The following is a 15,000-nucleotide window of genomic DNA, read 5'->3' as shown; positions in this document are numbered from 1 at the left end:
TGTAGATTTAGTCGACTAAAACTAGACTTAACACTAAAAAAGATAACATGATGTTGGTACCATTAGGAGAGATAACATGATGTCGGTACCATTAGGAGAGATAACATGATGTTGGTACCATTAGGAGAGATAACATGATGTTGGTACCATTAGGAGAGATAACATGATGTCGGTACCATTAGGAGAGATAACATGATGTTGGTACCATTAGGAGAGATAACATGATGTCGGTACCATTAGGAGAGATAACATGATGTTGGTACCATTAGGAGAGATAACATGGTGTCGGTACCATTAGGAGAGATAACATGATGTTGGTACCATTAGGAGAGATAACATGATGTTGGTACCATTAGGAGAGATAACATGATGTTGGTACCATTAGGAGAGATAACATGATGTTGGTACCATTAGGAGAGATAACATGATGTCGGTACCATTAGGAGAGATAACATGATGTTGGTACCATTAGGAGAGATAACATGGTGTTGGTACCATTAGGAGAGATAACATGATGTTGGTACCATTAGGAGAGATAACATGATGTTGGTACCATTAGGAGAGATAACGTGGTGTTGGTACCATTAGGAGAGATTACATGGTGTTGGTACCATTAGGAGAGATAACATGATGTTGGTACCATTAGGAGAGATAACATGATGTTGGTACCATTAGGAGAGATAACATGATGGTGGTACCATTAGGAGAGATAACATGATGTCGGTACCATTAGGAGAGATGACATGATGTCGGTACCATTAGGAGAGCTAACATGGTGTTGGTACCATTAGGAGAGATAACATGGTGTTGGTACCATTAGGAGAGATAACATGGTGTTGGTACCATTAGGAGAGATAACATGATGTTGGTACCATTAGGAGAGATAACATGATGTTGGTACCATTAGGAGAGATAACATGGTGTTGGTACCATTAGGAGAGATAACATGGTGTTGGTACCATTAGGAGAGATAACATGGTGTTGGTACCATTAGGAGAGATAACATGGTGTTGGTACCATTAGCAGAGATAACATGGTGTTGGTACCATTAGGAGAGATAACATGATGTTGGTACCATTAGGAGAGATAACATGATGTTGGTACCATTAGGAGAGATAACATGGTGTTGGTACCATTAGGAGAGATAACATGATGTTGGTACCATTAGGAGAGATACCATCGTGTTGGTACCATTAGGAGGGATAACATGATGTTGGTACCATTAGGAGAGATAACATGGTGTTGGTACCATTAGGAGAGATAACATGATGTTGGTACCATTAGGAGAGATAACATGGTGTTGGTACCATTAGGAGAGATAACATGATGTTGGTACCATTAGGAGAGATAACATGGTGTTGGTACCATTAGGAGAGATAACATGATGTTGGTACCATTAGGAGAGATAACATGGTGTTGGTACCATTAGGAGAGATAACATGATGTTGGTACCATTAGGAGAGATAACATGATGTTGGTACCATTAGGAGAGATAACATGGTGTTGGTACCATTAGGAGAGATAACATGATGTTGGTACCATTAGGAGAGATAACATGATGTTGGTACCATTAGGAGAGATAACATGATGTTGGTACCATTAGGAGAGATAACATGATGTTGGTACCATTAGGAGAGATAACATGATGTTGGTACCATTATGAGAGATAACATGATGTTGGTACCATTAGGAGAGATAACATGATGTTGGTACCATTATAAGAGATAACATGATGTTGGTACCATTAGGAGAGATAACAGGCAAACGTTGATCAAAATAACAATTCTTCTACATTCTCTTAATTGCGTAGACTTCTTCTTGTAAATTGCAGATGTGTACCAATAATTTCACTTCAACACAACAAGAGTTAAAGATCTATAAGGGTCCATTTGGTTACCAACTCTCCATCATTTAGCTACATGGGGACCACCTGGAACCCCCTCAAGGACCCCTGGTGGTCCCCAGACCACATGGGGACCACCTGGAACCCCCTCAAGGACCCCTGGGGGTCCCCAGACCACATGGGGACCACCTGGAACCCCCTCAAGGACCCCTGGGGGTCCCCAGACCACATGGGGACCACCTGGAACCCCCTCAAGGACCCCTGGTGGTTCCCAGACCACATGGGGACCACCTGGAACCCCCTCAAGGACCCCTGGTGGTCCCCAAACCACATGGGGACCACCTGGAACCCCCTCAAGGAGGGGGATGGAACATTTTCGATGACGTCCCACTGTTGCGCATTGAATCGAATGGGGGCGTTACTAGTTGAAAAGGCGGAGAACGTTGTCCTGTGCACTCAGGGTGTTAACGTGCGTTGTGTTTGTCGCCCCTGCAGGTGAGATGAGTCAGAAGACCACATGGCATCGAGTGTCCGTCTTCAAGCCTGGACTGAGAGACTTGGCGTACAGCTACATCAAGAAGGGGTAAATAACGCACGCACGCACGCACCATAAAGTATAAAGTATAAAGAAGGATAGAGACTGATCTGGCGCTCCAGCTTCAAAACTATAGAATGAACTTCCCATTGCAGTCAGAACTACAGACTCACTCCCAATCTAAACTATGGAATGAACTTCCCATTACAGTCAGAACTACAGACTCACTCCCAATCTAAACTATGGAATGAACTTCCCATTACAGTCAGAACTACAGACTCACTCCCAATCTAAACTATGGAATGAACTTCCCATTACAGTCAGAACTACAGACTCACTCCCAATCTAAACTATAGAATGAACTTCCCATTACAGTCAGAACTACAGACTCACTCCCAATCTAAACTATGGAATGAACTTCCCATTGCAGTCAGAACTACAGACTCACTCCCAATCTAAACTATGGAATGAACTTCCCATTACATTCAGAACTACAGACTCACTCCCAATCTAAACTATGGAATGAACTTCCCATTGCAGTCAGAACTACAGACTCACTCCCAATCTAAACTATGGAATGAACTTCCCATTGCAGTCAGAACTACAGACTCACTCCCAATCTAAACTATGGAATGAACTTCCCATTGCAGTCAGAACGACAGACTCACTCTCAATCTAAACTATGGAATTAACTTCCCGTTGCAGTCAGAACTACAGACTCACTCCCAATCTAAACTATGGAATGAACTTCCCGTTGCAGTCAGAACTACAGACTCACTCCCAATCTAAACTATGGAATTAACTTCCCATTGCAGTCAGAACTACAGACTCACTCCCAATCTAAACTATGGAATTAACTTCCCATTGCAGTCAGAACTACAGACTCACTCCCAATCTAAACTATGGAATTAACTTCCCATCACAGTCAGAACTACAGACTCACTCCCAATCTAAACTATGGAATGAACTTCCCATCGCAGTCAGAACTACAGAGTCACTCCCAATCTAAACTATGGAATGAACTTCCCATCACAGTCAGAACTACAGACTCACTCCCAATCTAAACTATGGAATGAACTTCCCATTGCAGTCAGAACTACAGACTCACTCCCAATCTAAACTATGGAATGAACTTCCCATTGCAGTCAGAACTACAGACTCACTCTCAATCTAAACTATGGAATTAACTTCCCGTTGCAGTCAGAACTACAGACTCACTCCCAATCTAAACTATGGAATGAACTTCCCGTTGCAGTCAGAACTACAGACTCACTCCCAATCTAAACTATGGAATGAACTTCCCATTGCAGTCAGAACTACAGACTCACTCCCAATCTAAACTATGGAATGAACTTCCCATTGCAGTCAGAACTACAGACTCACTCCCAATCTAAACTATGGAATTAACTTACCATTGCAGTCAGAACTACAGACTCACTCTCAATCTAAACTATGGAATTAACTTCCCGTTGCAGTCAGAACTACAGACTCACTCCCAATCTAAACTGTGGAATGAACTTCCCATTGCAGTCAGAACTACAGACTCACTCCCAATCTAAACTATGGAATTAACTTCCCATTGCAGTCAGAACTATACAGACTCACTCCCAATCTTCCGCCGTAGTCTGAAAACCCACCTCTTCAGACTCCATCTTAGCCCCTAGCCTCGACGACCTTACAGGCAAATGAAGGCTCAATTTATTTAACTTAATTAGCATTTTATGTAGACATGGCACTCTAGAGTGTATAATATGTGCATAGTTTCATTATATAGATATTTCACTGTCAGCTTCTTACGTATGATTCATGATGACTATCTCTATGTATCTGATCTATTACCATGTGTTGTTCTTGCTTACTGTAAATCACTCTGGGTTAAAACACATTCTGGGCGGGAACCCCTTTTGGTGTTTTAAGCATTATGTTATACTTTATCTATTGAAAAATAGCAGACCTACAAGCTCATACCGCGCCACCGAGTGGTGCGCTACGAGCTTGTAGGTCTGCTATTTGTTTTTAAATCGTGAAAATGTGGTGCAAATCTTTGAATATACTGTATATTCTTTCAGAGCGAACGTTTTTAACTCGAATATTTGTTTCTGGGGGGGGGGGGGGGGGGGTCCCTGGAATATTTTCAGATGGGGGTCGGCGACCAAATTCAGATAATTCTGGGGGTCTTTCTTTCACATGAAAAAGGTTGAGCACCACCGACATAGAAGCAGGTTTTTCAGAAAACGGTCAGGATTTAGAAGAATCTAGTTCAGGTGGAAATGGGTTCAGAGCCTCTGGGTTTTCATTGAATCTCACAGAGCCAGGATTCAATGTTAATAATGTTAATAATGTTAATAATGTTGTCACAGAGCCAGGATTCAATGTTAATAATGTTAATAATGTTAATAATGTTGTCACAGAGCCAGGATTCAATGTTAATAATGTTAATAATGTTGTCACAGAGCCAGGATTCAATGTTAATAATGTTAATAATGTTAATGTTGTCACAGAGCCAGGATTCAATGTTAATAATGTTAATAATGTTGTCACAGAGCCAGGATTCTAGTGGAAGGGAAGCTGGACTATGGAGAATATGTGGACAAGAACCAAGTGAGGAGACAAGCTACCACCATCATAGCAGGTACTGAACCACACTATTACTGAACCACACTATTACTGCAACCACACTACCATCATCATAGCAGGTACTGAACCACACTATTACTGAACCACACTGTTACTGCAACCACACTACCATCATAGCAGGTACTGAACCACACTATTACTGAACCACACTATTACTGCAACCACACTGTTACTGCAACCACACTGTTACTGCAACCACACTATTACTGCAACCACACTATTACTGCAACCACACTGTTACTGCAACCACACTATTACTGAACCACACTATTACTGAACCACACTATTACTGCAACCACACTGTTGCTGCAACCACACTATTACTGCAACCACAGTTACTGAACCACACTATTACTGCAACCACACTGTTACTGAACCACACTATTACTGAACCACACTATTACTGTTACCACACTGTTACTGAACCACACTATTACTGAACCACACTATTACTGCAACCACACTACCATCATAGCAGGTACTGAACCACACTATTACTGCAACCACACTGTTACTGCAACCACACTATTACTGCAACCACACTATTACTGTAACCACACTGTTACTGCAACCACACTATTACTGCAACCACACTGTTACTGCAACCACACTATTACTGCAACCACACTATTACTGCAACCACACTATTACTGCAACCACACTATTACTGAACCACACTATTACGGCAACCACACTACCATCATAGCAGGTACTGAACCACACTATTACTGCAACCACACTGTTACTGCAACCACACTATTACTGCAACCACACTGTTACTGCAACCACACTATTACTGCAACCACACTATTACTGCAACCACACTGTTACTGCAACCACACTGTTACTGCAACCACACTGTTACTGCAACCACACTATTACTGCAACCACACTATTACTGCAACCACACTGTTACTGCAACCACACTACCATCATAGCAGGTACTGAACCACACTATTACTGAACCACACTATTACTGCAACCACACTACCATCATAGCAGGTACTGAACCACACTATTACTGAACCACACTATTACTGCAACCACACTACCATCATAGCAGGTACTGAACCACACTATTACTGAACCACACTGTTACTGCAACCACACTATTACTGCAACCACACTATAACATAATGCTTAAAACACCAAAAGGGGTTCCCGCCCAAAATGGGTTAATCCGTGTGGGCTGTGACTAATAAAATATTCAATCAATCAATTGAGCAATCAATCAATCATTCGTGTGTTTCTCTCCCAGATAACATCGTCTTTCTGAGTGACAACGAACGCGACCGAGCCTGAAGGACCCTCTAGACACCGGGACGACAGGCCGTCGCCACGGCAACAACAGAGCCTTTCAGACACCGGGACAGAAGACCATCACCGCGACAACAGAACCTGAAGTACCTTTTCAAGACACCGGGACGACGGACCATCTCCACGACAACGGAGCCTAACGGAACCTTCTAGACACCGGGACGACATCTTCCGTTCTTCTGATTGGTCGAAAGACTCTAAACTCTGAGAGTACAAATGGTGCATTTGGTTCCAAGTTGTAATTATGGGAAAACATGTAGTTTATTTTTTTATTTTTTTCATCTCCTGAACATATTTTGGATGCGGTAGGTTTTCCAAGGCGACAGCAGTGGTTTTGGTGGAACACTGGAGGCCGTTCTGTAATTAGCAGGTTGTTTGGAGGATGTTCTGTAATTAGCAGGTTGTTTGGAGGATGTTCTGTAATTGGCAGGTTGTTTGGAGGATGTTCTGTAATTGGCAGGTTGTTTGGAGGATGTTCTGTAATTGGCAGGTTGTTTGGAGGATGTTCTGTAATTGGCAGGTTGTTTGGAGGATGTTCTGTAATTGGCAGGTTGTTTGGAGGATGTTCTGTAATTGGCAGGTTGTTTGGAGGATGTTCTGTAATTGGCAGGTTGTTTGGAGGATGTTCTGTAATTGGCAGGTTGTTTGTCGGGTTATGACGGATAAATTACCCTCTGGTGGTTCTTTGACTAATAGAGCGTCGCAGCCCCGCCCCCTCGAGAGACCCGGTAAATAATTCCCCGTTAATTTTCCTCATATAGTCTTTTTCAGTAAAAGTATTTATTCAAAGACGTTTATACGCCGCGGACAAAGACAACTGGAGTTGTGACAAATCATGACAACAAACAATCAAATAATTAGTAAGAGGAGAAGAAAAAGCTCAGGTTACAACACTTTTTGTCTTGTTTTTCTTCTTTCTAATCATTTGATCGGCCCCAAAACATTGTGTTTATTGTCATTATTTGTCACAACTCGACTTGGCTTCGTCCGCGGGCGTAAAAACGTCTTTAAATAAATTACTTTTCTAATTAACGGGGAATTTTTTTCCGGGTCTCTCGTTGTCATGAAAGACTGAAAAGGGGCGGGACTGCGACACACTATTCTCTAAAATCGATACCGAATAGAGCGTCCCAGTCCCGCCCCCTTCCATGACGACGCCAGGCCCAGTCCCGCCCCCTTCCATGACGACACCAGGCCCAGTCCCACCCCCTTTCATGACGACACCAGGCCCAGTCCCGCCCCCTTTCATGACGACGCCAGGCCCAGTCCCACCCCCTTTCATGACGACACCAGGCCCAGTCCCGCCCCCTTCCATGACGACACCAGGCCCAGTCCCACCCCCTTTCATGACGACACCAGGCCCAGTCCCGCCCCCTTTCATGACGACGCCAGGCCCAGTCCCGCCCCCTTTCATGACGACGCCAGGCCAAGTCCCGCCCCCTTTCATGACGACGCCAGGCCCAGTCCCGCCCCCTTTCATGACGACGCCAGGCCCAGTCCCGCCCCCTTTCATGACGACGCCAGGCCCAGTCCCGCCCCCTTTCATGACGACGCCAGGCCCAGTCCCGCCCCCTTTCATGACGACGCCAGGCCCAGGAAATAGTTCCCAATGCATTTTCCCTCACAGACATTTCAAAACGTATTTATTTAAAGACCTTTTAAGCGTCGTACGAAGCCAACTCTTGTCGTGACAAATCATGACAACAAACACAATATTTTGGACCAAACAAATAATTACAAAGAAGAAAAACAACAAAGAAAAGTGTTGTAACCTGCCGTTTTCTTCTTCTTTCTAATTATTGTTGTTCGGCCCGAAAAATTGTGTTCATTGTCATGATTTGTCACGACAAGAGTTGTCTTTGTCCGCGGCGTAAACGTCTTTAAATAAATACTTTCTGAAAAGTCTATGAGGGAAAATGAACGGGGATTTATTTTCCGGGTCTCTCGAGGGGGCGGGGCTGCGACGCTCTATACTCGGCTATTAATAGTTTGGGTGGCCGGACGGAATATTGTGGGTGCGTCCCTATAGCTGTGGGTGCGTCCCTATAGCTGTGGGTGCGTCCCTATAGCTGTGGGTGCGTCCCTATAGCTGTGGGTGCGTCCCTATAGCTGTGGGTGCGTCCCTATAGCTGTGGGTGCGTCCCTATAGCTGTGGGTGCGTCCCTATAGCTGTGGGTGCGTCCCTATAGCTGTGGGTGCGTCCCTATAGCTGTGGGTGCGTCCCTATAGCTGTGGGTGCGTCCCTATAGCTGTGCGCTGTGCTCAAAACCTCCCCCACCCGGTTGCTTAAACCAAATGGACGTGCACACATAGACATCAAAGGGGGCTTCAGCCCCTGCCCCTTTTTTACCCCGTCTGTAAAACAACTGCCCTCTCCAGACCACGAACGAATGCAGCGTTTACTACATGGTGCCTCCCCTCCTCTCCTCTCCTCTCCTCTCCCCTCCTCTCCTCTCCTCTCCCCTCCCCTCCTCTCCTTCTCCCCTCCCCTCCTCTCCTTCTCCCCTCCCCTCCCCTCCTCTCCCCTCCCCTCCCCTCCTCTCCTTCTCCCCTCCCCTCCTCTCCTCTCCTCTCCCCTCCTCTCCTCTCCCCTCCCCTCCTCTCCTTCTCCCCTCCCCTCCTCTCCCCTCCCCTCCCCTCCTCTCCTTCTCCCCTCCCCTCCTCTCCCCTCCCCTCCCCTCCTCTCCTTCTCCCCTCCCCTCCCCTCCTCTCCTCTCCTTTCCACGCCAGCGTTCAGGAGAATAGCTTTTTTCCCCCGAAGTCTCCTGAACTTGGAACGCAGCATTTTGCGTCGAACAAATTTGTTTATAAATCCATGTCGTTACACACCTGCATCTCCACTAGCTAAAGAGTGCTGGGTTGCGCCCCGAAAATAGCTGATCCACAAGCTCTCAACGCGACGCGTTGAGAGCTTGTAGATCAGCTATTTTAGCAGTTTTTGTCCATAAGTGCCCTCTCTTAACAGTGCCTGCCTCTCTAACAAGGTGTTACCTAGGAGCAACAAGGTGCTACCTAGGAGCAACAAGGTTCTACCTAGGAGCAACAAGGTGCTACCTAGGAGCAACAAGGTGCTACCTAGGAGCAACAAGGTGCTACCTAGGAGCAACAGCCCATTCATCCAAACAGAACAGTCCTATTTAATTGTATTAAATAACAGCTGTACGGAAAGCTTGAATTATCCTCTTTCAATCTGCAATGCGTTTGTTTCATACAAATCCACCGTAGACATGTTATGAGCTACTTCCTGTCAAGAAATTCCTTGCAGATGATTATTTTTCCAAGTGTCAGAGTTTGGAAGCGCTCGTTTTCCGTAAAGCTGCATTCTGTGCAAATTCGGGTGGTACGCAACTACGCATGGGCCGTTGAGTGACAGTCAACGAGCGCTTCCAAACTCCAGCACTTAGAAGAAATAAAAGATCTGCAAGGAATTTCTTGACGGGGAGTAGGGCATTCACTTCTAGTCATTTTTACTAGTTGACTAGTTGCCTAGTTTACTAGTCGACTAGTCGACTAGTTGTTTAACCACCTTTTATTTCAAAAAATAAATAAAAAAACTTTGTACATTTAAAAACTGTGTACATTGGTGACTATAACTATAATCTACCTGATATTGAGGCCTACAAAATCGGGGGAAAAAAATAAAAAATAAAAAATGAACTTTTTCTTATCAACTAGTCGACTAGTACCAGCAAGGTCGACTAGTGGATTTACTAGTCGACTAGTAAACTAGTCGACTAGTTGCTTAATGCCCTAACGGGGAGTAACACTCACAACAACATGTCTACGGTGGATTGTTATTAGACAAACACATTGCAGACAGAGGATATTTCAAGCTTTCCGTACAGCTGCAATGTGGTGAGTTTGACGTTATTTAATACAATCGGAGAGGACTTTTCTGATTGGATGAATGGGCTCATGTCTATGGGAAGTTGCGCCAAAGCAGGAGCACCTTGCTGGCAAGATGGCCGCCGTGTGCATATAGTCAATTCAAGATGGCCGCCGTGTGCATATAGTCAATTCAAGATGGCTGCCGTGTGCATATAGTCAATTCCCCTTTTCTCCTTTTTTTTAATAAACTGTCGTAGTTTTGGGTCTGATTTTTTCTTTTTAAGTTATTTCTGTACTTAAAGTTGAACAACATTTAAATGCCTTAAGAGAGCGGTCGCTGGTTCAGGACATTGCGTGTGTGTGTGCGCGTGCGTGCGCGTGTGTGCGTGCGTGCGTGCGTACGTGCGTGCGTGCGTGCGTGCGTGCGTGCGTGTGTGTGTGTGTGTGTGTGCGTGCGTGCCTTTTTTGTTTGTTTTGTTAATCATGTCAGACTACAGAACTACGGCTGTGTTTTTGTTAACGTTTTATCTTCGTCAAACCAAGATATCTTTATTAGTTTAGCCCCATTCATCTTGAAATCACAGATCTATTAGTTTAGCCCCATTCTGGAGGAAATCACAGATCTACATTCTAGAGGAAATCCCCCGGCCTCATTACGAAAGACATGCCAGGGACCCCCATTTGAAGAGACATGCCAGGGACCCCCATTTGAAGAGACATGCCAGGGACCCCCATTTGAAGAGACATGCCAGGGACCCCCATTACGAAAGACATGCCAGGGACCCCCATTTGAAGAGACATGCCAGGGACCCCCATTTGAAGAGACATGCCAGGGACCCCCATTACGAAAGACATGCCAGGGACCCCCATTTGAAGAGACATGCCAGGGACCCCCATTTGAAGACATGCCAGGGACCCCCATTTGAAGAGACATGCCAGGGACCCCCATTTGAAGAGACATGCCAGGGACCCCCATTTGAAGAGATATGCCAGGGACCCCCATTTGAAGAGACATGCCAGGGACCCCCATTTGAAGAGATATGCCAGGGACCCCCATTTGAAGAGATATGCCAGGGACCCCCATAAGAGAAGATGTTTTTACGGCTCTAGCAGTGATTCTCAACCCGTTTAATTTCAAGGACCCCCAGTTTGACGTGCATTAGTCTACGGACCCCCCATTTAATGGTATTTTATTTTTTTTTTATCTGCAAGACCACCAATTTATATTGTACAATCAAAACGGGTCCGTTTGTACACTCAGAGTTTCAGACCCATAAGGGTCCATTTGGTTCCAAACTATCATTTAGCTGGGGAACTCCCTCAAGGACCCCTGGGGGTCCCCGGACCCCACTTTGGGAACCACTGCTCTAGACTTTAACTTTTAATTTCGACCAATTAGAACCCATATTTAGACGACCGGTTGGTGAAGTCATTCTTTGGGTGAATTCTGAGTGATTCGGGTGATTCTTTGTGCTCTATTTTATTTTTCTTTATTCTCTCGTGGAGTAAAACATATTCATGTCAAGGACCCCAAATATATATGACATTGGCCGCTGACCCCCATCTGAAAATATGTTGTTCCAGGGACCCTCTCAGTAGCAAAGATCTGAGTTAAAAACTCTCTCTGTAATAATATATATTCAAAGATTTCAGGCACATTTTCACGTTTTTTCAAAAATAGCAGACCTACAAGCTCGTAGCGCGCCACTCGGTGGCGCGCTATGAGCTTGTAGATCTGCTGTTTTTCAATAGCTAAATTATAACATAATGTTTAAAACACCAAAAGGGGTTCCCGCCCAAAACGGGTTAATACAATCGGAGAGGACTTTTCTGATTTAGACGACCGGTTGGTGAAGTCATTCTTTGGGTGAATTCTGAGTGATTCAGGTGATTTTCTTTGGGCTCTATTTTATTTTTCTTTATTCTCTCGTGGAGTAAAACATCCTCCTCCATTTAGCGACAGTTTATCGTTTATTTCATGTTTTCTTCTCTCGGACGGTTCCGTAAAAAGAGAGAAGGAATATTTTGAACATAATAGTTGAGCTGTTTCTATAAAGATTGTCTCCATATTATTGTCTCCTTTCCTAGTAATACATCTTGTTTTCCTTGTACTTATCTTGTACTCATACATATATATATATATATATATAATACGTAGTTATTTCATTGTAACTCATACATATAAATACAAGTTCTTATTTGTTTTCCACACATGGCTGTCTGTCTGTTTTTCTTTGAAATTAACTTCACTAATATTGACTCGTGTTGTCCACGCGGGGGCGACAAAAGACCACTGCATTTATAAACGGTTGAAGGCAGTGGGGACCCAGCTAGAGAGTTGGTGACCAAATGGACAATTCGATCTTTTAACTGTAAAATGAAACCATTTGGACCCGGCTTATTGTTAAACATCCCTATTACATTAATTAATGCACAAGAAGTCTACACAATTAGAGAATGTAGAAGAATTGTTGTTTTGATCAAAGTTTGCCTGTTATCTCCTAATGGTTTTATGGTACCAACATCAATACAGCAAAACAATCTTTAGTTTTGTGTCTGAGAGGCAAAATGTCATCAAAACTAAATCAATCAATCCCTAAAATGAATCCAGGCGGTGCCCAGATTATCTTAATGTGCAGCTGTAGCACATCATTCATTATTATGCTTTTACCTACAGAAAGGAATCTATAAGTACATCTTCCACCAGAATTTAGAGTACAGAACATTATTATCTGTAAAGGTTTAGTTTTGACTGAGTCTGTCTGTCTGTCTGTCTGTCTGTCTGTCTGTCTGTCTGTCTGTCTGTCTGTCTGTCTGTCTGTCTATCACTCTGTCTGTCTGTGGAAAGGGGGCGGGGCTTTAGTCACAGGACAGGAGGTATTCTTGGCCTTACGCGATTGGTCGCGAGACGTGAGTGACTGAGCCCTCTTCGATTGGCCGCGACCCGCCTCGACGCCTCCCGATTGGCCCGACGCCGCTGCCACTCAGACAATGGGGTTGTGGGCGGGACTTTGTTTGGGACCCAAAAAGGCAGATTTTGACTTTTGCCTTGACCTTTTTTAAATGTACCCCATTCTGTGAAATAATGTTCACTCAATCAATCAAAGTCATTTCTCAGTGTCATTGTCATCAGAATGATGTCAATTATATGATTTATCTGCAATCCATACGAAATACTTATGCGAATAACGCATACATTAATACATATAATAATACGTGGTAAATTCAGTCTCTCCTTCTAATGTGTAAAAAATAAAAACTTCCGGTGAACTAATTATGGACCTCTGAGGGTGTGTGTGTGTGTGTGTGTGTGTGTGTGTGTGTGTGTGTGTGTGTGTGTAAACTCTAGGGTACAAATGGAACCTATAATAAATAACAAAGGGTCCATTTTGTACCCACGCAAGTGTCTCTGGCGGTGTTGCCAGGTCTGCTCATTATAAGCGAACTCAGGCTTGTTTTGTTCCCCCTCTCCCTGACATTATTTTTGGTAGTTTGTGGATTTCTTCTGGCATTTGGACATCTTCATATAATTGGGTAATCATGATAAAATGGCACCATTTTCCCCTACTCAGTCTGTGTCTCATAGGAGGGCTGTGGGCGGTTCAGAAACCAGTCTGTGTCTCATAGGAGGGCTGTGGGCGGTTCAGAAACCAGTCTGTGTCTCATAGGAGGGCTGTGGGCGGTTCAGAAACCAGTCTGTGTCTCATAGGAGGGCTGTGGGCGGTTCAGAAACCAGTCTGTGTCTCATAGGAGGGCTGTGGGCGGTTCAGAAACCAGTCTGTGTCTCATAGGAGGGCTGTGGGCAGTTCAGAAACCAGTCTGTGTCTCATAGGAGGGCTGTGGGCAGTTCAGAAACCAGTCCACCAGTGACATCATCGATGGGGAATCCAAGCTAATAGAAACTGCAGGCTTTCTAGTCCTGAAAAGTTGCAATGCGAAAATGGAAGCCATCGTTCTCACGATAAGAAAATTCAAAATATATATAAAAAAAATCACACCCGTGTGAACTGAGTGGTGCAACTACGTCGTCACATACTAACCATAGCAACCATGCTCACCCGTACAGGCACAAACACACACGGGTAACCATAGCAACCATGCTCACCCGTACAGGCACAAACACACACGGGTACTAACAAAGCCAGTTGTTGGAGTGGTTTGCACCACTCAAAAAAAAATCTGCCTAACGATGATGTCACTGGTGGACGGGTTTCTGAACTGCCCACAGCCCTCTTATGATCGAGGCACAAAAAGTGCGACTTTATAGTCGCTTGTTTCTCTCCCAGCATGTGGCAACCCCCGCCCCCTCCCTCCATCCCCAGCCCCGCCCCTCCCTCCCCAGCCCCGCCCCCCCACAGCCCCGCCCCCTCCTCCTGCATTCCAAGCAGTCTAGCTTTTTCTCATCAGAGGAAAAAAAAAACCCCTCTCCAGTCGAACCTTGAACCGATCAGATATAGATTTACAAACCCTCACAGACGGACTAACCCAAACAACAACAACAACAACAAGGATCTTTAAAACATCTTCCTTTAAAACGACAACATTGTTTTCGTCGACGCTTATATTTATTTATTTATTTATTTATCCGGGGACAAAACTTTTTGAGCTCAACTTTTCTCGTCAAAAAGAACACAGTTTTTTCCTACATGGATCATCAAATCACCAAATCACCAAATCACCAAATCATCATCATATCTGATACATAGAGCTGCTACAAAGTAGCTTTTTACAACAACAACAGAGACAGAGACAGGATACTTTGTATCCACTCCTCGCTTCGTACGTCTTGTTTTTTCTCACTGAAAACAACGCGGTGTTTAGTTTTAAAGCTATAATTCGT

General features: G+C 44.3%; 1 protein-coding gene across 2 annotated transcripts in view; it reads left to right on the top strand.

The window, feature by feature from the left end:
- Positions 1-7,024, top strand: part of ssbp1 (single-stranded DNA binding protein 1) — an 18,340-nt gene extending 11,316 nt beyond the window's left edge. Inside the window, exons 5-7 of one of the 2 annotated variants that reach the window (XM_079531195.1) lie at positions 2,339-2,426; positions 4,922-5,010; positions 6,274-7,024. In XM_079531195.1, the coding sequence (XP_079387321.1) occupies positions 2,339-2,426; positions 4,922-5,010; positions 6,274-6,317 (221 nt within the window). In that variant the 3' untranslated portion in view covers positions 6,318-7,024. The remainder of the gene's footprint in view (positions 1-2,338; positions 2,427-4,921; positions 5,011-6,273) is intronic. The other variant, XM_079531196.1, reaches the window with a different exon arrangement.
- Positions 7,025-15,000: the final 7,976 nt, after the last annotated feature.

The sequence above is a fragment of the Electrona antarctica genome, assembly GCF_951216825.1.
Source record: "Electrona antarctica genome assembly, contig: scaffold_58, whole genome shotgun sequence".
In the NCBI taxonomy this organism is placed as follows: Eukaryota; Metazoa; Chordata; class Actinopteri; order Myctophiformes; family Myctophidae; genus Electrona; species Electrona antarctica.
Note: the sequence above shows the minus strand (reverse complement) of the source record. Positions and strands in the feature narration are given on the sequence as shown.